Source organism: Rhizoctonia solani, chromosome 4 (assembly GCF_016906535.1).
Source record: "Rhizoctonia solani chromosome 4, complete sequence".
NCBI lineage: Eukaryota > Fungi > Basidiomycota > Agaricomycetes > Cantharellales > Ceratobasidiaceae > Rhizoctonia > Rhizoctonia solani.
In genome coordinates this window covers 2,619,365-2,643,032 of record NC_057373.1, presented here as the reverse complement: position 1 = coordinate 2,643,032, position 23,668 = coordinate 2,619,365, and the positions used below count along the sequence as shown (strand labels likewise).

General features: G+C 48.6%; 9 protein-coding genes across 9 annotated transcripts; 4 read left to right on the top strand and 5 right to left on the bottom strand.

Annotated features, from left to right (window-relative positions):
* Positions 1-155: 155 nt before the first annotated feature.
* On the top strand, positions 156-1,747 carry RhiXN_00884 (aminotransferase class-III protein; the record flags this gene model as incomplete). The annotated part of the gene is made up of 4 exons (XM_043320703.1): positions 156-227; positions 283-1,056; positions 1,151-1,304; positions 1,362-1,747. 4 exons carry the CDS (start codon positions 156-158, stop codon positions 1,745-1,747), a joined length of 1,386 nt encoding a protein of 461 aa, XP_043179715.1.
* Positions 1,748-1,861: 114 nt separating this feature from the next.
* Positions 1,862-3,744, bottom strand: RhiXN_00883 (Membrane dipeptidase (Peptidase family M19); the record flags this gene model as incomplete). The annotated part of the gene is made up of 11 exons (XM_043320702.1): positions 1,862-2,020; positions 2,072-2,150; positions 2,204-2,304; positions 2,353-2,376; positions 2,436-2,577; positions 2,636-2,785; positions 2,840-2,922; positions 2,975-3,029; positions 3,081-3,145; positions 3,189-3,362; positions 3,487-3,744. The coding sequence occupies 11 exons, from the start codon at positions 3,742-3,744 to the stop codon at positions 1,862-1,864; spliced, it is 1,290 nt and encodes a 429-aa protein (XP_043179714.1).
* A 693-nt stretch (positions 3,745-4,437) lies between these two features.
* RhiXN_00882 (uncharacterized protein) lies at positions 4,438-6,089 on the bottom strand (the record flags this gene model as incomplete). The annotated part of the gene is made up of 3 exons (XM_043320701.1): positions 4,438-5,571; positions 5,642-5,703; positions 5,759-6,089. 3 exons carry the CDS (start codon positions 6,087-6,089, stop codon positions 4,438-4,440), a joined length of 1,527 nt encoding a protein of 508 aa, XP_043179713.1.
* Positions 6,090-6,548: 459 nt separating this feature from the next.
* Positions 6,549-9,085, bottom strand: RhiXN_00881 (ribosome biogenesis protein ERB1; the record flags this gene model as incomplete). Its single annotated transcript, XM_043320700.1, has 6 exons — positions 6,549-7,001; positions 7,068-7,201; positions 7,266-7,510; positions 7,563-8,215; positions 8,268-8,642; positions 8,693-9,085. 6 exons carry the CDS (start codon positions 9,083-9,085, stop codon positions 6,549-6,551), a joined length of 2,253 nt encoding a protein of 750 aa, XP_043179712.1.
* Positions 9,086-9,230: 145 nt separating this feature from the next.
* RhiXN_00880 (actin) lies at positions 9,231-11,101 on the top strand (the record flags this gene model as incomplete). The annotated part of the gene is made up of 11 exons (XM_043320699.1): positions 9,231-9,263; positions 9,305-9,356; positions 9,383-9,526; positions 9,577-9,775; positions 9,828-9,922; positions 9,975-10,102; positions 10,188-10,339; positions 10,440-10,554; positions 10,638-10,811; positions 10,871-10,876; positions 10,937-11,101. 11 exons carry the CDS (start codon positions 9,231-9,233, stop codon positions 11,099-11,101), a joined length of 1,263 nt encoding a protein of 420 aa, XP_043179711.1.
* Positions 11,102-11,282: 181 nt separating this feature from the next.
* RhiXN_00879 (RNA recognition motif protein) lies at positions 11,283-15,470 on the bottom strand (the record flags this gene model as incomplete). The annotated part of the gene is made up of 20 exons (XM_043320698.1): positions 11,283-11,576; positions 11,650-11,836; positions 11,893-11,990; positions 12,062-12,316; positions 12,371-12,454; positions 12,507-12,653; positions 12,705-12,779; positions 12,831-12,912; positions 12,964-12,982; positions 13,033-13,234; positions 13,288-13,477; positions 13,538-13,656; positions 13,705-13,757; positions 13,816-13,878; positions 13,930-14,052; positions 14,107-14,155; positions 14,209-14,400; positions 14,450-15,054; positions 15,112-15,222; positions 15,269-15,470. The coding sequence occupies 20 exons, from the start codon at positions 15,468-15,470 to the stop codon at positions 11,283-11,285; spliced, it is 3,150 nt and encodes a 1,049-aa protein (XP_043179710.1).
* A 254-nt stretch (positions 15,471-15,724) lies between these two features.
* RhiXN_00878 (ADP-ribosylation factor family) lies at positions 15,725-16,670 on the top strand (the record flags this gene model as incomplete). The annotated part of the gene is made up of 8 exons (XM_043320697.1): positions 15,725-15,813; positions 15,869-15,911; positions 15,964-15,991; positions 16,043-16,108; positions 16,167-16,182; positions 16,239-16,374; positions 16,456-16,589; positions 16,643-16,670. The coding sequence occupies 8 exons, from the start codon at positions 15,725-15,727 to the stop codon at positions 16,668-16,670; spliced, it is 540 nt and encodes a 179-aa protein (XP_043179709.1).
* A 407-nt stretch (positions 16,671-17,077) lies between these two features.
* On the top strand, positions 17,078-20,234 carry RhiXN_00877 (Fungal specific transcription factor domain; the record flags this gene model as incomplete). The annotated part of the gene is made up of 15 exons (XM_043320696.1): positions 17,078-17,232; positions 17,345-17,511; positions 17,558-18,187; positions 18,243-18,400; positions 18,453-18,570; positions 18,621-18,688; positions 18,743-18,839; positions 18,888-18,922; positions 18,984-19,087; positions 19,142-19,205; positions 19,458-19,499; positions 19,550-19,639; positions 19,690-19,769; positions 19,822-19,897; positions 19,947-20,234. 15 exons carry the CDS (start codon positions 17,078-17,080, stop codon positions 20,232-20,234), a joined length of 2,172 nt encoding a protein of 723 aa, XP_043179708.1.
* Positions 20,235-20,358: 124 nt separating this feature from the next.
* On the bottom strand, positions 20,359-23,553 carry RhiXN_00876 (glycoside hydrolase family 43 protein; the record flags this gene model as incomplete). Its single annotated transcript, XM_043320695.1, has 16 exons — positions 20,359-20,395; positions 20,455-20,563; positions 20,633-20,660; positions 20,711-21,122; positions 21,181-21,216; positions 21,275-21,381; positions 21,448-21,636; positions 21,705-21,778; positions 22,135-22,163; positions 22,226-22,334; positions 22,385-22,412; positions 22,477-22,888; positions 22,941-22,976; positions 23,029-23,135; positions 23,194-23,382; positions 23,443-23,553. The coding sequence occupies 16 exons, from the start codon at positions 23,551-23,553 to the stop codon at positions 20,359-20,361; spliced, it is 2,013 nt and encodes a 670-aa protein (XP_043179707.1).
* Positions 23,554-23,668: the final 115 nt, after the last annotated feature.

The window sequence follows — 23,668 nt, the reverse complement described above, 5'->3', positions numbered from 1 at the left end:
CTTGCATTGCACACCGCTTGATTGTTATTTACATCTTTCCGTGTAGTAATCCGGCTCTTGATCACTAAAGGCTACCACTTTGAAGTCTACACTTGTTTGTCGAGATCACTCGGTCAGTTCCACTAGGTCTCTCCAGGCCACCGACTCGGTCCACTATGATGCGCTCCATTGTTACACGTAATGCGCGTTCTTTGTTCCGTACGCAGGCACGGTTTGCTTCAACCAAGGTTAGCATCATTGCTATGATCGCCTCCATATCGTCCTTATTAATCAATTATAAAGCCTTGCACGACCTACACCTCCATAACTCATCCAGAAGATGAAGCGTCAATCCCAGAATCTGTAAAAGCGCACCTGGCTGAGCTTGACAAGAGCATTGTCAATACTTATGCTCGCCCTCCTTTCATCCTCCAACGTGGAAAGGGCTCCTGGGTATGGGACACCACAGGTCGCAAGTACTTGGATTTCAGTGCAGGAATCGCTGTCAACGCACTTGGCCATGGAGATGCTGAGCTCGCCAAGGTAGCAGGGGAACAAGCAGCCATACTACTTCACACATCCAACGCCTTTCACCACGAGTGGGCCGGCAATCTTGCTTCGCTCATCGTCGGCCTCACCAAACGCGATGGTGGGCTTGGATTCGAAGCGGGCTCCGAGGGCGTAGCTGGCGGTGCCAAAGTTTTCTTTTCTAATTCGGGTACCGAGGCCAACGAAGGAGCGCTCAAGTTTGCGCGAAAGGTGGGGAAGGAGCGATGGGCTCAGCAGACTGGCAAGAAGTGGGAAGAATCGACCAAGACTCGGATCGCTTGTTTCGCAAATGCGTTTCACGGACGATCGATGGGCGCGTTGAGCGCTACTACCAATCCCAAATATCAAGCGCCGTTTGCGCCTCTTGTGCCTGGCTTCGACGTGGGACAGTACAATGATGTTGCAGGAATCGATAGCTTGGTCGGTCAAGACACGTGTGCCGTCCTTGTCGAGCCTGTTCAAGGAGAAGGCGGGGTTCACGGTGCCAGTCAGGAGTTCCTGCGCGCTCTTCGCAAGAGGTGTGATGAGGTCGGGGCTGTGTTGATCTTTGACGAGATACAGGCAAGTTATATATATATATATCATTTACTGATGCGAACAAGCCTTGAATTTCCCTATCTAGTGCGGGTTGTACCGCTCAGGCAAGCTCTGGGCTCATGCGGCCTTCCCAATCGACTGTCACCCCGACGTTGTCACGATGGCGAAGCCGCTTGCCAACGGCTTCCCAGTCGGAGCCATCCTTGTACGAGATAACATTGCACAAGCCATGACAGTCGGTACGTACTTCGGTCACCCCCATCTTTCATCAACACATGATTTATTTACTTTACTAGGATCGCACGGAACTACCTTTGGCGGATCTCCTATCGCAACTCGCTTGGGCCATCACGTTTTATCTCGTCTTTCTCAGCCAGAATTTATCACGCATGTCAAGACTGTCGCTCAACAGCTTGATGCGCGCTTGGCTGCGCTCCCTGAGATGTTCCCTTCGATTATCGCTGGCCCAGCTCGTGGTCGTGGCCTCTTGCGGGGTGTCCCGTTCAAGAACCCGGATGATCCAGCCAAGTTGGTTAAACTTGCTCGCGAACGCGGGGTCTTGCTGCTCACTGCTGGAAAAGATGCCGTTCGACTGGTACCCAGCTTGAATATCGGCTCCGAAGAGGTCGATCATGCGGTAGATGTTATCGAAAGTTGTCTTCATGTGCTTCAACAGAACTAGGCACGATGGTTTTGGGAGAATATAATCTGTAATTCACAACTTTGGATATATGCAATACTAAATAGTTAAACGTTTACTATAAATCGCTTGGGTGCATATCATTCATTGATATTATCACAAGTCCGTCCTATTTTGATACCGAGCCATGCTTGGCGGGAGACGAGATAGCTGGCGGGCAACAACCTCGGCACCTTCGAGAACACGAAGCAGATTCCCACTCGCAAGGCCAATGAGTTCAGAACGGGTCCAACCACGGCGAAGAAGCTCAGCGAACTGGACGAAAATACTTAAGAATGAGCCTAGCTAAGGATGTGACCCACTTACGAGTGCTGGATAAGTCGATATGTCCTCCAGACCTACAGGGGTGGAGGAAACGCCATCGTAATCACTTCCAATACCAACGCTATAAAGCAATGGGCGTTTAGTCGCAGCTCGGACCTAGGAGATACAACGTACTGTTTGCGACCCGCAACGCGGCCTATATGCTCCACATGGTCGGCTACAACCGCTACGCTAGCATTCCCAGGATTTGCCACAAAACCAGATGAAAAGTTGATCTACCGTACTCTGAGTAACTTGCGTTTGACCACAAATAGAGCACAAACCATGACGACTCCATCCTTCTTACCCTTACCGATCCCAATCATCTCAGGATATAATCCGGGACGTTACGAGGATGGTTGTGCACAGCACGAGCCGATGAATGGGACCAAATCACGGGGGCACGGCTCAGTTGCAGTGCTTGAACGGCCGTTTCATCCGATGTGTGCGATAAATCTACGAGCATGCCCAAACGGTTCAACTCGAAAACCAGGTCTTCTCCAAGTTTACTAGAGAGAAAGGCAGTGATTAGATTATCCTCCACTATCTTGGGACGAAAGAAGTTACCTAAGTCCTCCGTGAGTGGGAGGTACAGGTGTCGAAATCCCTGCCGAGTCGGCGAATGCATTGTTGCACGAGTGGGTGAGCGTTAGATAACGAGCACCCAGGGCTTGGTATTGCCTGAGTACCGCGAGCGAGTTTCCGAGCTGATGTCCACTATACACCAAGGTTGAATATGCATACGCATTCGTTGATGTTGTTAGCGCTCACCCTTCTACTCCTATGAGAGATGCGACCTTGCCAACTCGAAACGCTTCTTTGATATCAACAGTGCTCGTAGCAAGTAGGAATGTCTGAAAATTTTCGAGTTGAACACTAGATTTTCCTCAGGAGGGAAGAACTTACTTCTGGGTATTGTTGAATCAACAACTTGGCCACATCGATTTGCTCCAAAGTATCCCTAAATACCAAATCAAAACCATAACTCGAATCGCCTCATTATAGATCTAACCTAACTCTATTCGTAGGAACCAAAAAATCTGGTCCATCGTCCTTTTTCCGGAGGGAAACCACCACCTATGAGTAATGTGCTCAAATGTCCAAACCCGGACCGACTCACCTTACAACCGACATACACACTCCAAAAGAACCCACCAACTCGGCCTTTACGAATACGAGGAATGTCGACATGGGCTGGCATGCGCTCGCGTAGATCAAAGGCGGTGATATTATTCTTGTACACTACTCTTACGAGTTCTGGCAAATCTGTTCTCACAATCTTAGTATTTCTAATCTTTCGAAACAGATCAAAGCGGGATATATACCAATATGTCCATCCTATTCCCCGCCCCCAACCCCCAACTCTAAATCAGTCTCCGCGACCGGAGGAGTTTCCCCCGAAGACAAAATAAACTCACGATAACCGGCGCGCTTTCCAAAATTGCCAGCGCCGCTTTTTCAGGATCGCTCGGCAATCCCTGTTCGAACCAAGTGACAAGAGCTACAATCGCCGAAATGAGCAGCAGCGTAAGTAGACTCGAGAGCGTAATCTTCAGGCTCGTGTGTTTGTGTGGTGGTGCATGAGTGTCCGGGTCGGTCGCTGGAAGACCGTGTGCGTCGGGGGAGTGGCTAGACGGGAGGAGCGGCGCTCGTTCTTGCGTTGTTGGTGACGGCATGGTGGTCGTGCGCTAGAGGTAGGAGATTATTTGGGGCTTACGACACATTCGTGGAGGGCAAATGCGGACTTTGCGCTATCCGCGCACTAAGAGCTCATTGCTCACATGGATGGCCTCATCGAAGCTCGTGCCAATTTAGCCGCTTCGATCAATTCCTTATCGCAAGCCATGCATATTACACCAAACGAGCAAAAAAGATTCAATCAACAAATACACAAGTATACGCAATCCACTTCAGTACTAAAACCAAGATTGCATACGACAGGGTACTTAAACACAAAGAATAACGCAAGGAGGGGATAAACCAGAGAAACACAGGGCGGAGGCGTCCGTGAGTAAAGAGAATAAGAGCAAGACGGACGATGGTCAGCACCGCCCCCGGACAGGTGGATGGTGGTATTACAGGTACTATCAAACAGAGGTAAGGGGTTAGAATCAACGAGAGGGAAAACCAGGCGAGCTGGTTTGGTTCAGGGCGAGAAAAACAAAACAAAATTCAAAGAAGGGGAAAGAGAGGAAGGGGAAAAGGTTTAAGGATTGCGTTGGAATTGCATTGGCATTTCCACTACATTATATTTCTTTGTTGCAACCTGGGAGGAGCGCGCGGCGTCCTCCTACATGCTTTATCAGACGCGCTCACGCTGAATGCCAAACGCGCTGAATAAAATAAAAAATAGTGACTAATTTTGCGTCTTAGAACGCCTCGACGTCGAGCCCCTGACGGCGGTTACGGGCGAGCATCATGGCCTCAAGCCCGCCGATAGCCTTGGAACGTACACGAGATGCAAAGTTGCGTGGGCCGAGCTCGCTGACTTCGCTCGGAGGTCCGCGGGGTTGGCGGACAGCCTGGGAAACAGCGCGAGCAGGGGTAGAGGCACCGCTAAGGCTGCTCAGGGAAGCACTTGATCCCATTGCCGAAGACAATTGGCTCTGGCTCGTAGGTAAGGAACGGCCCATCCCAAGACCCTCATAGAGACGCTTCGAGGCTTCTTCGCGTCCGGGGAGAGGCTCGCCCCCAACAGGGGTTGTTGGGGAATTGGACGACGGGCTACGGCTTCCGGTGCTATGGCCATTATCAATCAAGATCGTCTGGACTCCGTCAGTGCCTGTCGCAACAACATCAGGCTCGGGGGAGCTGGGAGAGCTTTGGGGAGCTTCCGCAGTCGTGGACAGACCCGAAATGAACCTGAGCGGTTGGGGACGAGCACGTGAAATGGGAGATTGATCACGGACCGGCGGGCTCAGGCGCTGAGGCTGAGACTCGGGGGACGAAGACTGGGAAGGACGACGCCAGGAGGGGTCGGATTGGGACCTGTTGGCAGTAGGAGCTGGCGCAGAAGCTCCCCCAAGCGAGGTGCCACCGCTGATGACAGTTGTCGCCGGGTGGGGCGGGCTCCCGCTTGCACTATGGGCCTGGACTTCACGGTTCTCCTTGGTGGGCGATCCGACACGGGCTCCAAATGAAAAGGCAGCCGCATTAGGATTAAGCCCAGTCGTAGCTGAGAGGCTTGGAGCACGAGTACCAAAGCGGCCGCCAATCGCAGCTGTCATGGGGGCCGGGTCCTGGTCGATGGACATCGTACGACGAGGGGCGGGAGCGTTCCCGAGATTGAACGACGTCTGGAGGGGACCAGCAGTGGATGGGACGGCATTGGCGGCCGAGACACGGCGGTTGATGACGGGGTTCAAACGAGTGTTGTTGAGACCAGATTGGGCCTGTTGGGCAGCCTGTGCGGCCTGAATCTGAGCCTGGAGCTGAGCCTGTTGAGCCTGCGCCTGAGCGAGGATCTGAGCTTGGAACTGCTGTTGCTGCTGCTGCTGCTTTGCCTGAGCCAATCAAACAAGGGGATGAGCAAAGCGTCAGAGAATACCTAATTGGTCTGCAAGATCATCTCACCTGAAGGATCAAGATCTCGTTTTGGAGCTGGAGCTGCAAAGCCTGCTGCTCGGCGCTCAGTCCTATCAATGCGGGATCAGCGTGGCTTGGTGGAAAATTTTCAGAATCAAGACGTACCCATGCCCATCCCTTGCTGCTGCTGGAGCATCATCTGCATCATAATCTGTTGCTGCTGGAACTGATTAGGACCAGCCAGTCCAGCGGTCATAGGACCGTTGATCATGGCGCGAGGGCCCATGGCGGCATTGGAAGCAAAGTTGAGGTGCTGCATCTGCGCTGCGATCGCATCATCGTCGTCTTCGTAGATCGCATGCGACTGCGAGAACCGGGGTACTTGGAACGAGGTGGTCGTAGGCCCCGCAGAGTGGGGGACCCCAGACACTGAGCGCACTCCGCCAGTCCGCAGATTGGCCAGAAGGGAGGCACGGCTGTTTCCTTGCGTCTGCATAGTGGCGGATATGTGTATAGGCTAGAGTCAATGAATGAAGGTTAAAATTCGCAGCAACGAGTCGAGTTGGATAGATATGCGATCAAGCGCAGAAGTCAGCAAGTCGAGTGCAAAAGTGGGCTATTAGTCGAGTGGAGTCGGGTCGAGCGAGACGCAGAGGGGGTTGTCAAAAGTTAAAAGAATCAGAGAAAAAAAAAGTTGGGATATTTATCAATTTTCTGTGTTTTATATAGTATTCAGAGCAAACTAGTAGCACGAGAGAGAAGAAGAAAACAAAGGCAAAAGGGCAAGGTGGACACCGAGGGTGCGGTGGTGGACAAGTACCACCTCGTCTCCCACCGCACAGAGACATACATATCCACACGTGGCCATTGCAAATTCGGCGTCTTCCTTGGTAACGCCAATCAGTCCCCCTCCCCTCCCCTTCATCTCTATAAATGACTGACTGAATATCCATGTTTAGTTGCACCACAGCCGGACGCTTCCGTCCGCTCCGGCGCTCGCCAACCACGCCAACTGCGGACCCCATGCAATGTCCAAGACACCCAGCCCGTCGACGATACGGTGTCCCCTCAACACTTTGAGCGGCACGATTAATGGATCCGTCATTAAATCATTGTACACCCGCGCATGGAACACTTGAACCGTGCCGTCGTCGCTAGCGGACGCAAACAGAGGCTGCGTTGCGTGAAACCGTAGGGACCGGATTGCACGCGAGTGGTATCGCAGGACTTTATACGGTTTGGAACTCAGCTCGAGGTCGAACCAGCAAAGCTTGCGGTCGTATCCCCCGACGACGATATGGTCCCCGGAAGGATGGACATCCATGCTTGATATCCAACGAATACCCGGCATAAGCGTCTTGAGCAATTTTTGCGCAGCGAGGTCGTACAGGCGAACATATCTTTGGGTCTGTATTTGTTGTATTGAAAAAATTAGATTCTGTCAACTCGGAAGATGGCACCAAATTAAACTTACGGCGACAAAGAAATGCGGTTTTGTGGGATGAAACAGTACGCATTGAACTGCGCCCTTGACTTTACGGAACGGGGCCTGGGAGTGGCGTTTGCTCGTCTGGTGTATCCAGACTGCACCCTGACTTTCGTTCCCGGCTACAATTCCGAACCCAACTTGGTCACCAAGGCACGGAGACACGCCGATACAAAAATAACTTACAGACAGAAGCAAAATAGTCGCCCTTTCGATGAAAGACGATTTGTTTTGGGAGACCTGATCCGGCTGGTAATAATACACTGAGCACATATTGGGATGCTGTTTTGGTGTTTGGAACCGTCCATTTAAGCGAGGGAGATGAGCTCTCTGGACGAGGTGGTAAATTAGCTGGGTTGAGCAAGGACAATGTAAATTTGTGAACAGCCGGCGAAATAAACGGCGGAATGAGATAATGTATCGTATCCTCCCTAAAACGTTCCGAATTAATATCGTTTCGAGACGAATCCAAAAGACACTTACACTCCAACGACAAAGAAGCTCGCGTCGGTACGAGGAGACCAGGCCACCGCCCCGATTCTGCCTTCGAACGTCCACTTGGCGGCTTCTCTCCCAATGAGCATCTCCCATAGCCTCACAATCCCACTCTCATCGCCTGTAAGAATCCACGCTCCGTCCGGACTCACAGCCGCGCACCGCACTCGTGTATTAGCTACATCAGACCTCGAAGCTTCGTGCGTAGGGAATGGCCGCAAGCTTGCGGGGCTCGGCAGCGTGGGGATAAGCGAGTTAGGATCGATGTTTAGCTTTTTACGCTGTACTCTTGGGGCCAAATAAAGGTCCAAAAGTCGTTCGAAGCGTTCTTGAGCAAATTGCTGGTAAGCAGGAACCAAGCGCAAGGCCGAGTATTTTTTAGACAAGAAGTTTTGTTCGCGGTCTTGTTTTTCTGTTTCTTCCCATTCTTTCGTTTCTTCGGGGGTGGGGAGGTACTCTTCGGGTGGATTGTACGACTCTGCAGTTGTTGGAAGGGATGGTTTAGGAGCTGGTAGGGGCGGTTGATGGTCTGCATCTGCAGGAGTGGACCAGAGTTCGTAGAATCGGGGCGCAGAGTCCGCGGTGGTCGGTTTTCGGGGTATAATTCGGCCAGCCCGGATTGCACGGACGATCTTCATAACCTATAGCACGCATGTAGTCAGTTTATGCGAGCCAACCGGGCATAGGACTCACTTTTTGTTTCTCCCATTTACTGGGGACGAATCGTCGTTTGGGTTCAGGCCTTGCACTGAGAGGCATAATTTCCTCTTTACCCTTGCCTGTGAACCATTCAACGGTCGGTTCGTACGGATTGTATCCAGCGTCGGGGTTTTCGCCCTCTTGTAGCCTCCTGATGATATCGAGCTCCTGAGCGGACAGCTGAACATCTTTCATAGTAGACTTGTCGAGTGCACTGGTCCATGACGAAGGATCCTCGACGGTCGACAGGAATTTGTCAAGCTCGTCGCCTCGAGCAGGACGAAGGACTTTCTTCCCGTCGATAGTGTACCCAATGTGTGGGAGGTCATCATACCAATGCGCGGGGACGTTGCCTATTCTGTTTGGATCCTAGCACCAAAAGTCAATTAGCTGAAATACACAGATAAAGAGATAATTACCTCTTCGGTGGATGAGTCCGAGTCATAGTCTGGTTCAATGGGGTTATAGACTCGTTTTGGCTGACCCGTAATTTCAGAGGTAATAACTTTGCCGCCAATGGGTATAGGACCGTCGGACTCGGCATCGCTGCTGCTCTCCTCGTCTTCCGAGTGGTCTGTTTCCTCCGATTCTGACTCATTTTCTCCCTCATCCTCACTTGAACTAGCAGGGTCAATCTCGGGAAATTCATCTGCCTCTCCGTCAGACTCCTCGCCGTCATGGTCGTCCTCCGAATCGCTAGGCACAGGCATATCTAGGCTCGCTCCCAACTGCTCTTCCTCCTCTTCTTCCAAGTCTTTTCGCTTTCTGTTTGCTGCCTTGCCATTGGCAACTCCATTCGTCTTGGGAGCCATAAATAAGAAATAGACACGAGCACTAGACGATCGAGAGCAGAACCAAATTTCTTGAATCAAGCGCCGTGTGGCTGTGCTATATCGGGGGTGTTTTGGTTATACTACTAAGCGCCCAGACAACAACTTGCAATCTGACTTGTTTACGATGGTCGCGTACGGAGGAGGCAAGTCAATTCAGGTATTTTGAGCGTCCGTGTGTATGTACTAATATCAAAATAGACGAAGTATCGGCGCTTGTGCTGGATATTGGGACATCCACGACGCGAGCAGGGTACGCGGGGGACGACATACCCAAAGCCGTGTTTCCGACGACATTTGGATACACTACCCACTACTCTGGAGACGAGAACAACAAGGAAGTCAGGATTCATCTCGGAGATGAGGGCGTTAGTCTCTGGCGCGATGGTATGGAGGTTGGCAATCCCCTCCAGAACGGCATTGGTGAGTTTTTTAGACAAGAGTCGAAGCTCGAAAGTTCATGGGCTCTCTAGTCTACGATTGGACCCCTGTTCCTGCGATTATTAACCATGCAATCAACCGTTCGCTGCATTGTGACCCGGCCGAGCATCCTGTGCTTATGACTGAGCCTGCATGGAACACACAAGCTAACCGTGAACGAATGGCCGAGATTCTGTTTGAAGAGTTCCAGGTCCCAGCATTTTATATCGCCAACAATGGTGTGCTTAGCGCGTATGTGCACCTCACTACACTTGAAACAGTCCTATATTAATTTATTTGTCAGCTTTGCTGCTGGAAAAGGCACGGCGCTCGTTATTGATATCGGAAAGAGTGTCGCGAGCGTTGTCCCCGTCTCGGATGGCTTTGTACTGAGAAAAGGTGCGCAAGGTTAATGATTCGGTACATATTGTAATAACTGTGAATCGTTTAGGAATTGCACAATCTCCTCTTCCTCCACTTGCACAAACAACCGCGTTCACGATGCTTTCCAACGGGAACGCAAATGTTGGAAGACCAGGAGCTTCACTCGTACCTCACCAGCTCATTGCTTCCAAACAGGTCAGTCCTTTTCCGCTCTTCCCCCAACAATTCGACATCACTAACTGGTTCTCTATTCACGCCCATTCATTTGATGTATATTCAGCCCGTTGAAGTAAACATGCCCCCCTCCTTTGCACTGCGGCCGGAGCGCCAGCCAGGGACAACCAAAACATGGCTATCGTGGGCCGAAAATCGCGAAGTCGAGGAATGGATCAATGGATGCGTCGGCGTGTTAGATCAAGGATGGAACGATCAGTGCGTTTCTTTGTATTCTTTGATCGAACTTGAACTGACCCCGCCATTCCCTTGTACTTGACCCCCTTGCCAACCTTTACTGGCCATGCGGCCGATTTAGACATGCTGCGATGCGTCCTCCGCGACATTATGAATTTCCGACGGGATTCAGCTCGGTGTTTTCGTCTGAACGCTTCATACCTGGAGAAGTGTACTTTACGCATCATCATCTTGGAGTAAGCATCTACTTTCTTCCTCCTGGCCCCAAATAATATCTGTACACCCTCTGCACATCTACTAACACATCCATTCGAAACAGGGCGGACCCCAACTCCCCCCAACTCTCCCCCAACTCATCCATGCGTGTCTGAACGCTACAGAGCCAGACCTTCGACCGGCTCTATTAAACAATGTCGTCCTTACTGGTGGAAACAGCTTGCTGCCGGGCATGGCGGATAGGATCAATAACGAGCTGATGAGGCTAGCCGGTGGCGTAAGTGTTTTGCTTTCTGTACTTTTTGAGTACCATGCTGACGACCATTGCCGCTGCAGATTCAGGTATGTTGCTTGGCTGTTGTGTTGAGAGTAGACGGATACTAACATGAACTTGGCTCGCAGTCTAAACTCAAAATTCATGCTCCCGGAAACCCTTCTGAACGAAGGTTCGCACCATGGCTTGGTGGAAGTATTCTGGCTAGTCTCGGGACATTCCACCAGCTATGGATCAGCAAGGAAGAGTGGAAGGAACACGGACCGAATATCGTTGCGCAACGATGCAAGTAAAGGTAGATCACTACAATGGAACTATTGCAGGTATCATACCACGAGATCGCACACAACGGGCACCCAACAGAGTGTTACACGACGAGTATGTTTGATTTGTAAAAGGCAACAATGTATAGTGTACAACCTATTGTCTTCATTTTGCTCATTGTTGTTTTGCGCCCCACCTAATTTAACTCGATTACTTCTTCCCCAAGAGCATGTTCCTGAAATCATCTTGATTCTTTCCGCTACCTCCTGCCGAAGGAGCCGAAGCGGAAGCTGGAACTGAGGCTGGTGGTGGATTTGATGCAGAGATGGCCCCGATTCCGGCTTTTTTGCTCCCCAATCCTGCTCGGGGCCTGGATCCAGCAGCGCGAGGTACGAACGCAGCGTTAGGTTTGGAGGGCGCCTTGCTTGCAGACTCTTCACTAAGCCCCAGGGCCACGCCGTTGAACGTAATTGGCTCAGTGAGGAGCAACAGTTTCCCAACGTCCTAAAATCAAGCCAAAACAGTCAATTCGACCTGGTCCCCATGAGGCTGGATGCCAGTCAGATTCAAAACGCACCGAGGCATGCTTCAGTTCCACAACCGCCTCGCCCTTTCCCTCTTGAACCTGCACGCTCACAACAGGCGCCAGCTTTTCAAAGGTCTGTTGCAAGAGCCCATCGGTTGCATCTGCCGGGACGTTCTTGACACGTAGGCTGCGGGTGCGCTGTTCTGCTTTGCGGGATAGACCGGCGTGTTCGTCATTCCTGTTTAAACGTCAGCTCAAGGGTAAAAGAGAATATGACAGTTTGGGCGCGCGTACTTGTGCTTTGCGTGAACACGGGAGTCAGCGATCGTCACGGCAATTCTACGCTTCTTGAGTTCATGGTTGTTCATACTCAACGCCTGAGATGCCGATGACTTGCATATCCAAGTCAGTACCAACCTAAACAGCACGAAAGACCCCTACTTGCCTCCTGCTCAAACTCTACAAATGCATAACCCTTGGCGCTCCCGTCTGTCTCGGTAGCAATCCTAATCTCCTTGATCGCCCCAAATTGACCAAACAGCTGCTCCAAGTCGGCACGGGTCGAAAGTTTCGATAGACCTGCGATGTATATCTCACGTTGATCTGCCCCGGCATCTGTGCGTTCTTTTTTCCGCTCTGGGTTGGAGATATACACGCTCATTCGTTGGTTGGGGGCTAGTTCTTTGTTGTGGAGCGAGAGCGCTGCTTGGGCTGCTGCCTATATGCAATAGCGTAAGCCTCTGGAGTGCCCGTCGGGGAAAAAATGACGTACAGGCGATGTGTATTGCAGGTAGCAAAACCGACGAGTCGTTTTGAATTTCTTACTGGGCCATCGGACATCGAGAATTTTCCCAAACTGACTATATGCGTAACTATCCAAAATGAACTACTGCTAGGTGCATACATACCGGTGAAAACATTTTGCGAATCTCGGCGTCGTCGGTACTCTCGAGGAAGTTAGTTATGTACAGTGTTGATTTCCAAGCCAGATGAACACTGATTTCAGTATCGTTGAGTCGCTTTTTGTCTTTTGTCAAGGCGGCAGGAACGCTTTCCTAAGTGGCGCATCAACCAACTGCAGTCTGGGATCAAGATAGGAAGCTTACTCGGTCCATGAATTCTACGGTCACAATAGGCTCGCTTTCAACTTGCATAATCTTGATTTCTCGAATCTCACCGCACTGCCCAGGTTTAGCTTAGAAAGATAGAGCAGGTAAAATTGTATAACTTACATCACGGAAGAGTTGTTGAATTTCCTCTTGATCAATTCCTGCGGGCATATCAGTCACGAAAACGGTACTATTCTCTCGGTCCCTGTGAAAGATATTATTTAAAAAGTGGCGATTTTGATTTTTGAGAGCGCACCTCTTCAGTGTCGTGGTATCTTAACCTTCGATTAGCCACGTTAATTATGCATAAGTGTACGTCGCTCACCAGCCTTGGCCTTCTTTTGAGTGGGTTCCTGTGCAACTCGTTTTATGATCGGGGATTCGGCCTTGCGTTTTCGATTATCTTGTATTCCTTCATCGACGTCCATTACATTTTCGTCTTGAGGTTGATCTTCGACGGCTTCAGTTTCGGTGGTAGTAGCAACAGGATTGGCAGCAGCGTAAGCTTCTGCAGCTTTCGCAGCTTCCTAAGCCAAAATCAGCTCGTGTCACCTCCTAAAAAAATATGACTTGGCCATACCTTTTGACGCTTCTTCATTACGATTGCCCTTTGCTTGTCGACAACCTCTTGCGCGGCCTCAAGACTCGACTGGTCCCCAAATATGTGTTCGAACAGAATCCAATTATCCCACACTTGTTCTGGCCAGTCCAACGGTCGGCTTGCACCACGTTTGTAGACATCGCGTGCTTGGACCACTTCACCGCGTTGACTGAACAAACAAACAAAGTATTTATGCTATGCTCCTGGTAGTTAAATCAAAGAAACTTACATTAGGTCCGTGGCTCGCAATGTACATGCCAAATAGCTACCCTTGTAATGTTCTTCGGTGGTTTTCAATAGATCGACCGCCAATTCTCCGAAATCGGCGCCTTGAATAAGTCTTGTGTACTAGTGAGATGGTAAGCGCTTGCGGTGACAAAATAAGGATGGTCATACTGCCGCATATAGGTACTGTTCAAGCCGCAAAAGTCTATCGCCATCCTTGCTGGCTAGAGTAAATAAACCTTAAAGCGCTCATCAATATAACATGTAACTAAATTTCGTTACCTTGGCGAACCGCATCTATGCACTTTGGAAGAGTGGTAACGATACCCCCAAATATAGTTTCATCTGTACCTCTGTTAATAAAATACTTCTTTTACGGCATTATATTTAACTTACCGGCTCCATCCTCTGTTTGAAGGCGTACCTTTAGTGCGTCCGCACTTGCGAGCCCAACTTCAACGAACGCCTCACTATCGGCACCTTTTAGTCGAAGGAGCGTCAACGCACGATCAGTTAATACTGTAGTATAGTGATTAAGTTGATTTATCTAGTCTAGATCAGCGTCCACCTTACCGTCTACAGAAGCCATGGTGGCTGTGGCGTCATTTGTGGCAGATGTACCCTTTGAGTTGTTTTAGTAAATAGAAACACAGTCGATATATGACAGTGACTCACTGCATTCAAGATATGTGATGCCCAGATAGAGCTTGAGAATGGGACGCTCCGTATCGCCCGCATCACAACTAGAGTTGCGCGTACTTGAATATCCTCAAGATCCTCCAATACTTCTTCGTCCATATCCTCATCACGTTTTTTCTTCGAACGTTTGATGTGCATAGCCTTTGCCCTCATTTCTGCAGATTTTTGCTAGAACAAAAATGTTATGGAAAATCAAGTGCACCAAGTTCAAACATACCACAGCCTTGTATAATCCCGCCCAAAACCTCTGTAGTGTTTCCTCCCCGCCAGGCTCCATTCTTCGCGCAGCGGTGGCCGCGATTGCTCGTTCATATAATGGGACCAAAAAAGTAGGGTCAGGTCGCCTCCATTCGTAATCAATATATTGAGCATAAATTGCTGGAGAATCTTCAGCTTGCTGAATGGACGTTTCCCATCGTTCGCGCCATCCAAACTTCTTCTGGGGTTCGCTTCTAGCTTTGCTTGCTGCTACTAGGAGCTCCTCATAACTGGAATCCGGTAGATGGGTTGAAACAAAGGTGGAATATTCTTGTAGTGCATTGTCAAGCCCAGAATGAGGGGTATGAAGTCGGGAGAGGAGAGTGGCCTGTACGCGTGCAACGTCTTCTGGAGTATGAGATGAATCCGAGAAACATTCCATCTCCCAAGCAATCCATTTGTCCCATAGAATATTGCACTTGGTTATATGCCCCGACCCTTTTAGTACTATTTCTTTCAATAGCTCTCGGACTGTATCGCGTGTCAGAAACGCTTGTATTTCATCACTACCGGATGTGGAAGCGTTGAGGATGAACTCCATGTGCTTGCGTAGGATTTCGATGGCTAAGTTTAGTTATAGTATTAGAAGAATGAACATATGGTTTTATTCGCCGGACTCACAGAAATAATCCGCTTCGGCTTTTTCGAACCATGTGGTTATCTCGTTAAAGCCTTCAGTTGTTAGATTTCCAGCGGCAGCAATCTTGTGATCGAGCAAGGGTAGCCATACATCTACAAACGATAAGTATAATACTGGATGAAGTTACGCGTCTCTCACCTTCTGAGGAAGCCCATGTTTCAATCATCATTTCCCTGGCTGAGATAGCCTGTTCCTCCATGCCAGGGAGCGAACTAGCCAGCCGAATATGTTCATAATGTTTGGCAAGGTCGTATGGGTTTTCTTGGAGTTCAGTTAACACAGAAGATAATTGCTCAAGCAACGCCCCTTCGTCTTTGGTATCTTCTTCCATGGCAGACATAATGAACCGAGGAACTTGACTATTTCCGAATTTTAGACCCAAGTGTCAAGCCTGTACCAAGCTGGTGTACGTCAACCGGCTGGTGAGGCACGCGATTGGAAATCGCAAGATCACGGCTCTCGTAAGCGCCGAAGCGAGCGCGCCTCCAAGCCGGGCCTATTCGCCAACGTACCACTTCCTCCACCTCACACGTATCCACTCTCTTTTCAAACACCCCCCAAACCAGTCCAGACTTATTTGGTCTAAGGCCTGCTATGGGTGTTACGATATCCTCGATTTTCAGCTCTCTGTCATCGCTCGCTTCATGGGGTAAGGAGAAGGATGTCCGAATTCTCATGGTCGGGTATGTCTTCCGCTATTGTAAGCCGTTAGCATACTTAAATATTTTGTATCTATAGACTTGACAGTGCCGGGAAAACGACTATATTATATCGGCTTCAGGTACGTTTTTCAGCGAAAGGGACGCCACAGCATCGCCTAAGGTACAAAACAGATTGGGGAAGTAGTATCGACCATTCCCAGTAAGTTTCCTCCGCACATAACTTGAGGCTCTATGTTGACCCGCTTTCAAGCTATTGGATTCAACGTTGAAAGCGTAACATACAAGAACATCAAGTTCCAAGTATGGGACTTGGGCGGTCAGTAACATTACTTTTAGGAAGGCTCGCTGTCTGATATGAATATTACTCCCACTAGGTCAATCTAGCATACGGTACGTTTTCCATAGCCGTGTCCCGACTATATATGACTAACGCCTTGAACTCCCAGACCCTACTGGCGATGTTATTATGCCAATACCCACGCCATTATCTACGTAATCGATGCCTCCGATCACGACAGGCTACAGACTTCCCGGGCAGAATTACTTACAATGCTGGCAGAAGAAGAGCTAAAAGGCGTACCTGTACTCGTCTTTTCGAATAAACAGGCATGTATATCGACCGTTTTCGAAACAAAATCCTGTCTAAATAAAGACGACACGTAGGACGTTCCTGGAGCTTTGCCTCCTGGAGAGATTTCGGACCGCCTTGGGTTAGCTGGAGCAGAAAAGGGGAGGGAATGGAGTGTTCGAGGAAGTTGTGCTACTAAAGGGGAGGGGCTTGAAGAAGGGCTTGATTGGTGAGTAAGATGTCTTGAAATGCGCGCACGAGAGTATTAACGTTCGCGCTTAGGCTTGTTGCAACCATACAGAAGAAATAACATCCCTTATTTCAGGCTGTGTTCTAGTAGCTGTTTTTGCTTTCACCACTGAGTATCATAGTGTAATAACATGTTTATTATTGCCTAATCTTCTATACCTGGTGTCCAGCCTTTTTGATACATAAATCGTGCTAGTGACAGACGCAGTACTGACAGTGCCTGCTTATTCAACGACCTATACGAGGTCTAGAATAACATTTGTCGTCAACCTGATGAATAATCGAATCCGAATTGTAAATCTTGCATTGCAATCCGTGTGACGCTGGTGATCTTCCACAGCCGGGCTAGCTTGCGGCGTGATGTGCTGTAAATAAAGCTGTGCGGACTGTCTTCTGTTTAACCCACCTCCTTTAAGCCTTTGACTTCGTTGCTACCATAATATTATTCCACTATTAGACATCGCTGAGATGCCTCGCGCACAACCACAGAGCGATTCATCGAGCGGGCAGCTACCGCAACTGCTAAAGCGAAACCAAGTTCGTCCTACGTTTTGCCCGAGCGAGTCAAAGGCTGATTATCCCACCATATTCAGGCATGTCATCAATGTAGGAAACGGAAACTGGTGAGTGAGCGTCATGCATATGATATGTCTTGATTGTTATTGAGGTTGTCTAAAGAGATGGTTGGTTAGCAAGAGCCGCAGTTGAACAGACTCCAACTCATATTCACCCTAGTGACGCCCAAAAACCTTGCTCGACATGCGTGAGGTCTCATCGATTCGCATCTTCTAGTAACCCGGCATTGCTACAGATAGAGCCTGAATGCACATATGACGACCCCGCTTCGGGATCGTCTCCAGCTAAACCTCGTACCAAGTACAAGGTACTCGAAGATAAAATAAGTAGGTAGCATAGGTGTCGTTCTTATCCGGGGTTGACATTGTTTAGGCCAGTTGGAAAGCTTGTTAAAGCAGCAGCTATTGAAGGAAGGAGAGCCTTCGCCACCAATGCCCCTCGCATCCGAATCGACTTCCTCAGACGCTTTTATTGGAAACCTCGGTGAACACGAGCTGTTTGATACAGGAGATATCTTGGATCCATATGACCCAACATCTATGGATCGGTTCGCGGCCCCGGGTACAAACCAAACCACCAGTTCGCCATCTGACAGCTCTATGAGTTCGAGGCAGTTGATTATATCCGGTTGGTCGAAACGATTTCCCAAACCTGACCTTCTGCACCATCTTATCGATGTATTCTTCAACTGCTATCCCCATGCGCATTATATTATTCATCGTCCAACTTTCATGCTCTCCTTGACATTATCGCCCAAGTCGCCTGAATTCCCCCATGTATCACTCCTCCATGCCATCTGCGCTTATGCAGGCGTATTTTCCTATCTTATCGAGCCGCCTCCTGGCAGCGATCTCGACAAGACTTATCCTGATTTTATTTTTGGGGATCGCAGGCGGCCCGAATTAAGGGAGGAGTCTTTTGCAGAAATGCATGCGAGGTGGGCAAAGGAGACCTCAGAACAGGCCTTGGCGATGGGCTTCAACCTTTTTGAAATTACGCAAGGTAAGTTCTTGTGTCTTTTATCCTTAATTTAACCACACCCATACCTGTCGTCTAGCCCAGGTGATTCTGGCCGATTTCTATCAATGTCAAGGTCGCTCGGTAGAATTATGGTCGACCATAGGCAATGTCTTAAGGTGCGCCGTACCTCTGGGCTTACATACCAGCCCGGGGTTTCGTGGAGACGGAACGAAGCGCGATCCGGCCCGTTTGTCAGTGCGTGCAACGGGACTATAAAGAGGGATGCCCACTAACACATCAAAAATAGGAAAACCCCGATACTCTCCTTCCCGACCCAATCAACTGCACAGAGCGTGAAGTACGAGTAAACCTGTTTTGGGTAGCGTATTCGAATGAGCGATTCCACGACACCCCTTGCTCTTGGGGTATGGTCCGTCAATATTCTACTTAAACAAATCCTAATAGCATTTTCCAGCTATGTCCCTCGATGATCAAGATATTCATCAAGTTTTGCCCGGCAGTTTGTCTAATTTTGAGGAGGGAGTAAGTATAATGTTACTTAATTTAACCAAGTCCTCGTCTTATTATCTAATTTAGCGTGATATTCAAGGGCCAAGGCAATTCTTACAATCGACAGATGCACTTCTCCAACACTTCGCGGAAGTAACTGATGGCTTCTCCTTGTACATCAAAGGTATCGCTTCATAGTGGTGTGCTAGCAGTTATAGATTTTTGACCCTAGCGTTCAAACCTTCAGGAGCAATTCTCATTTCGAAAGTATAATAACTTTTCAATTGCATACACTGATTCTTGACGACTAGAGCTTTTTTTCACGTAGGCGAGATGGTTTAACTTGAGGGTACGACACAAGAATCCTGATGTGGCTGACGTTCGGGCGCTTCCCGAGTTTCATCAATTAGAGCAATTAATTGGTTCGTTCAAGTAAGTGATTGTTTGGCGGAAATAATGACTTACTAATCGGCTATAACACTAAAGGAAATCATTTCCTCGGCATTACACTACCCCAATCGTTCAGTTCTCGAGGGGACTGGATACCCATGTATATGCAGCACATTTAATGCCACATCTGTGAGTGTATTGGTAATAATCACAGCAACTGAGCACTGAAGGTAATTGTTTGCATTCCAGTGCAATGATACTGCTTCACGATAAGGCACCTAAGCAATTTTCAAAAGGACAGGCTCAAGTCTAACTTTCTATAACTTTAGCATGCCAATTTATATTCCCCTCATTGCACATCTTCAATGAAGCTCATGATTGCGGCCCGGGCAATTACTAACTTGATGCACAGCATTTGTTCAACGAGTTACGATATCACCAGACTTCCTCCGATGTGAGTAAGACAATTGGACCTCTTTCTGGGTTGCTCATCAAATCTAATAGATGCATGGTATGAGTGTATCTCCACCCAGGAGGCGAACCGTTCACGTTGGTAATCTACAGAGCTGTTGGGGCCGGGCGGCATCCATCCTGGTATGCCACAAAGACTTTCTAAAACACACCGTATTTACTTTCTGCTATAGATTCGATTCTACAAGGTTGAAATCGGCAGGGGACATCAAGGAGAGGCTTTGGCTATCGACCTCGAAATTCAGTCTGTTAAGTACGAATGAACCGAATCCCAAAGCCCATGCGACTTAATTTATCTTCACAAGGTATGTCCTCAACCAGTTGGGGACACGACTCCCTATTGCATTAAAGAACAACAAGGTGCTAGAATTTGAGCTACAGGTAGTGACCCCGCCTATTCTTAAATAATCCGCTAAATCTATTGCTATAGACCAACTACGCACACATGGCCTACAGCGTCTCACAGAAAGGCCTTCCCTCTGACCATGGAGATTTGCATATTTCCCCAGGAAACAGCGCGTGGCTAGAATCACGTTCAAGTGGCTCCCAGGGTGAAGTGACGCCTTTTACTAGCAGCTCAAGCCCACTACCGAGCCTATTTACGGACACTTCTACTTCGTCCTTGAGCGTTCTCGTGAATGTCCCGCCGGTGTCCTTCGAGTCTATATCTACCAACGAACTTGACACATTAGGCCAAGCATTTGGTGGGCCCTTCTAGTTTGACTTACATCATCTTTTGCATATGAATGTATCTACTACTTGCATTGCACCTGGTGCTAAATTGTACAATTCCATAGAAAATGACTTTTTGATTTGAGAAGGCGCTAATGCCATATATGGATTCACAGACCGAGCAAAACCTGCCTTTCGGCCTCAGTGCTAGATCAATAGGCTATTTTAGTGCTGTTGTTTGAGTTTGTTCGCTTTAAATGACATACATTGGTATAACTGAACCATGGCGAGGCCGACTCGGGAGGGCATAATTGGTTGAGACGGCCCATGTGCCGGCAGCAATGTTCGTGGTCTCAAATGGTACATACCCTCGACCTGAACAGCCCGAATGTACATCCTATTAGAATTATGACACTCAATGCATTATAAGGAGTCAATGCGTACCTCCATATTCATCGATGAACATATGCCACTATGGACTAATTTAATCGAGGAGCACTGAATATTCCCATATGCACATACCTTATTGGCCTCTGTGTTTGACTTGAAAACGGTTGGGCCTTCTCCGCGTGTCAGCACACCCTTCCCTATTCCCGCGACGACTCCTGACCAGGTTCCTGTCACACTACTGCTTTTTTCTTGCGCAATAAATTTTGAATCAGGTGTATTGCTACTTGGGGAGCGCTCGTCTTTGTTGAAACGATAGTACGTTCCAGTAGTAGTGTCCCGTACCATGGTTGTATCGATGACTGACCAACCGTAATCGATGTACACTTGTGCCGGCGTGAAGCTCTTGAAGTCGGTAGTAGTGGATCTCAGTATACGGTGATATGAGGTCCCAGTGTGAGAGGTATCATTGGCTGCATACAGGGAGCTCGCCCAAAAGACTATGTATGCGCTTTGTTGTGGGTCCCATATAGCCTCCGGTGCCCACCTAAACTCGAATATATTAGATTAATAAAACTGAAGCCCTGACTACAATGTATACGTACGTGTTTCCCGCGGTCGGAGGCGACACTTCAACTAGTCTTTCATATTTTATCGTCAGCTAATAGAAAATCACGCTTGAGATTCATGAAAGACTACCTCGGTGATCCCCAGTCCTTCAGGTTTGTAGACTCCCAAATTACGATAGAACGACTTCCTGTTCTTACAGCCGCATTCCAATTACCGTTTCCATATATTTTCAGATCCTGAGTGTACATTATTGAGGTTATTAGAACATTTTCCGCATATATTCTAGTTAAATGGCTACGTACGGTTGCAAGCAGCCAAAACTTGGAACCATCCTGAGATCTAATGATGGATGGATCACGCACACCCCTAGTCCCAACGGTGGAAGTAAGATAAGGCGTGCCACCATGCACCTCCGTCCAGTTGAGAGGACTGTTGCCATTACTAACGGCGAACGAGATGGTTTCTCCGTTTGAGTAGCCCTCTCCGGTGAACTTTAAAAATATCACCCATCTTTCAGCAAAAAAGCATAAAGCTTCTAAGATAAACCACAATGACGTACATATGCAAACATGTAAGCAGAATATGTTGCACGCTTTTCTTTGACGGCTCCAGCCAAAGCAAGGCTCGCGGTTACTAGGGCATATAATGAATATAATCTTGGAAAGTGCATCATGAATGGAGTGCTGTCCATTCATCTCGGATCTGCCCACTCTTATAGACTACTGTATGCCAATTTTAGAAAGCCTTCGTCGTGACGCGGTCCGGCTTGCTCCAAACGGTGTTCGGGAACACGAATATAAACGGATTCTGGGCGATTAAGAAGCGCGAATTTGGGGAAGGATGCGGCGGAACTGGTGTCACATGTGTATGTGATTCTATCGGAATAGTTTGGCCAAATATAAATCACATTCAACATTGACGGCAATTTAATCTCCCCGAATATATGCATCACGATCATATCACCAAGTACCATTGTAGTCTTTACAAACTGAGCAGCCTTTGTCGTTCAGCCTCCGTGCTAGACAAAAAAGGAGCAATCAATAGGTATCCGTTTCAACCAACCAAATAAAATACACTTACATAGGGATAACCGATCCATGGCGTGGTCGGCTTGGGAGTGAATATCCGGTGGATAACGTCCACGCGCCTGAAGCAATATTTGTTGTCTCGAAAGGTACATAACCACGGCCTTTATCTTTATCAATAACAACATTACACTGGAAAATCAGTATTACTCACCGCCAAACTCGTCAATAAACATATACCACTGATCATGAGTTTAACTTGATGGTTAGTTTCCAGTATAAAGCGCAGACAATGGTTATTCTTACCTTATTGGACTCAGTATTGGATTTGAAGACCGTTGGGCCTTCTCCTCGGGAGACAGAACCTTTACCGACACCCTCCTTGATCAATGAGAACGAACCGGAGATGCTTGAGCCTTTTTCCTGGAAAACGAACTTTCCGTTAGGAGCAGATGAACTGTTGGCCCTCTCGTCTTTGCTGAATCGGTAGTATGTTGCTGTCGACGAGTCGTAGGCAAAAGTGGTATCTATAACCGCCCAACCTTTATCAATGTATACCTCCGGTGCAGAGAAAGTCTTGAAGTCTGTTGTCGTTGCGCGAAGTATGCGGTGATATGATGATCCAGTGTGTGCGGTATCGCTTGCGGCATACAGCGAACTGGCCCAGAACACAACATATTTATTCTGAGATGGATCCCAAATAGCCTCCGGAGCCCAGCTAAACGTAATGGATGAGAGTTACGACTTTTGGCAATAAAGTGTTGACCTACGTGTTTCCTGCAGTAGCTGGTGACACTTGAACAAGTCTACGTTCTATGTGAGCTAGTAGCTGTGGTGGGAAAGTTCAATGCTACATACCGGGGAGTTCCCCAGTTCTTGAGGTCGGTGGACTCCCAGATTACAATGGATCGGCTACCGGTGCGTACTGCAGCGTTCCAATCGCCACTACCATACATCTTCAAGTCCTGTTTTATTCCGCTATGTTAAATAACAATACATTGCTATAACGTATTAGAAACTCACTGTTGCCAGCAGCCAGAATTTTGATCCATCATGAGCGCGAATGATGGACGGATCGCGCACCCCTTTAGTTCCAAGGGTGGAGGTAAGATAAGGATTGCCTCGATTGACCTCCGTCCAGTGTAGTGCGTCGTTCCCATTGCTCACAGCAAAAGATATTGTTTCTCCGTTAGAGTACCCTTCACCAGTAAACTGAAGAACAAAATAGTTAGAGGACATTTTGTAGTAGAAATACGATTTCAAGTTACTCACATAGGCAAACATATAGGCTGAATAGGCATTCTGTCTCTCCTGGATTGGTGCGGCTGTCACGCAAGCTGCGATAGCTATGGCTACGGACAAAAGGGAGGCTAGAGGGCGCATGATAGGCCAAAACTGAGGATAGGATCGTCTATCGCTTAGCTACACTATTTAAATAAGCTAAGGCGGCACAAGGCACACAATGCCTTCCAAGCAGAACCCATCGGAAGGCTATCGG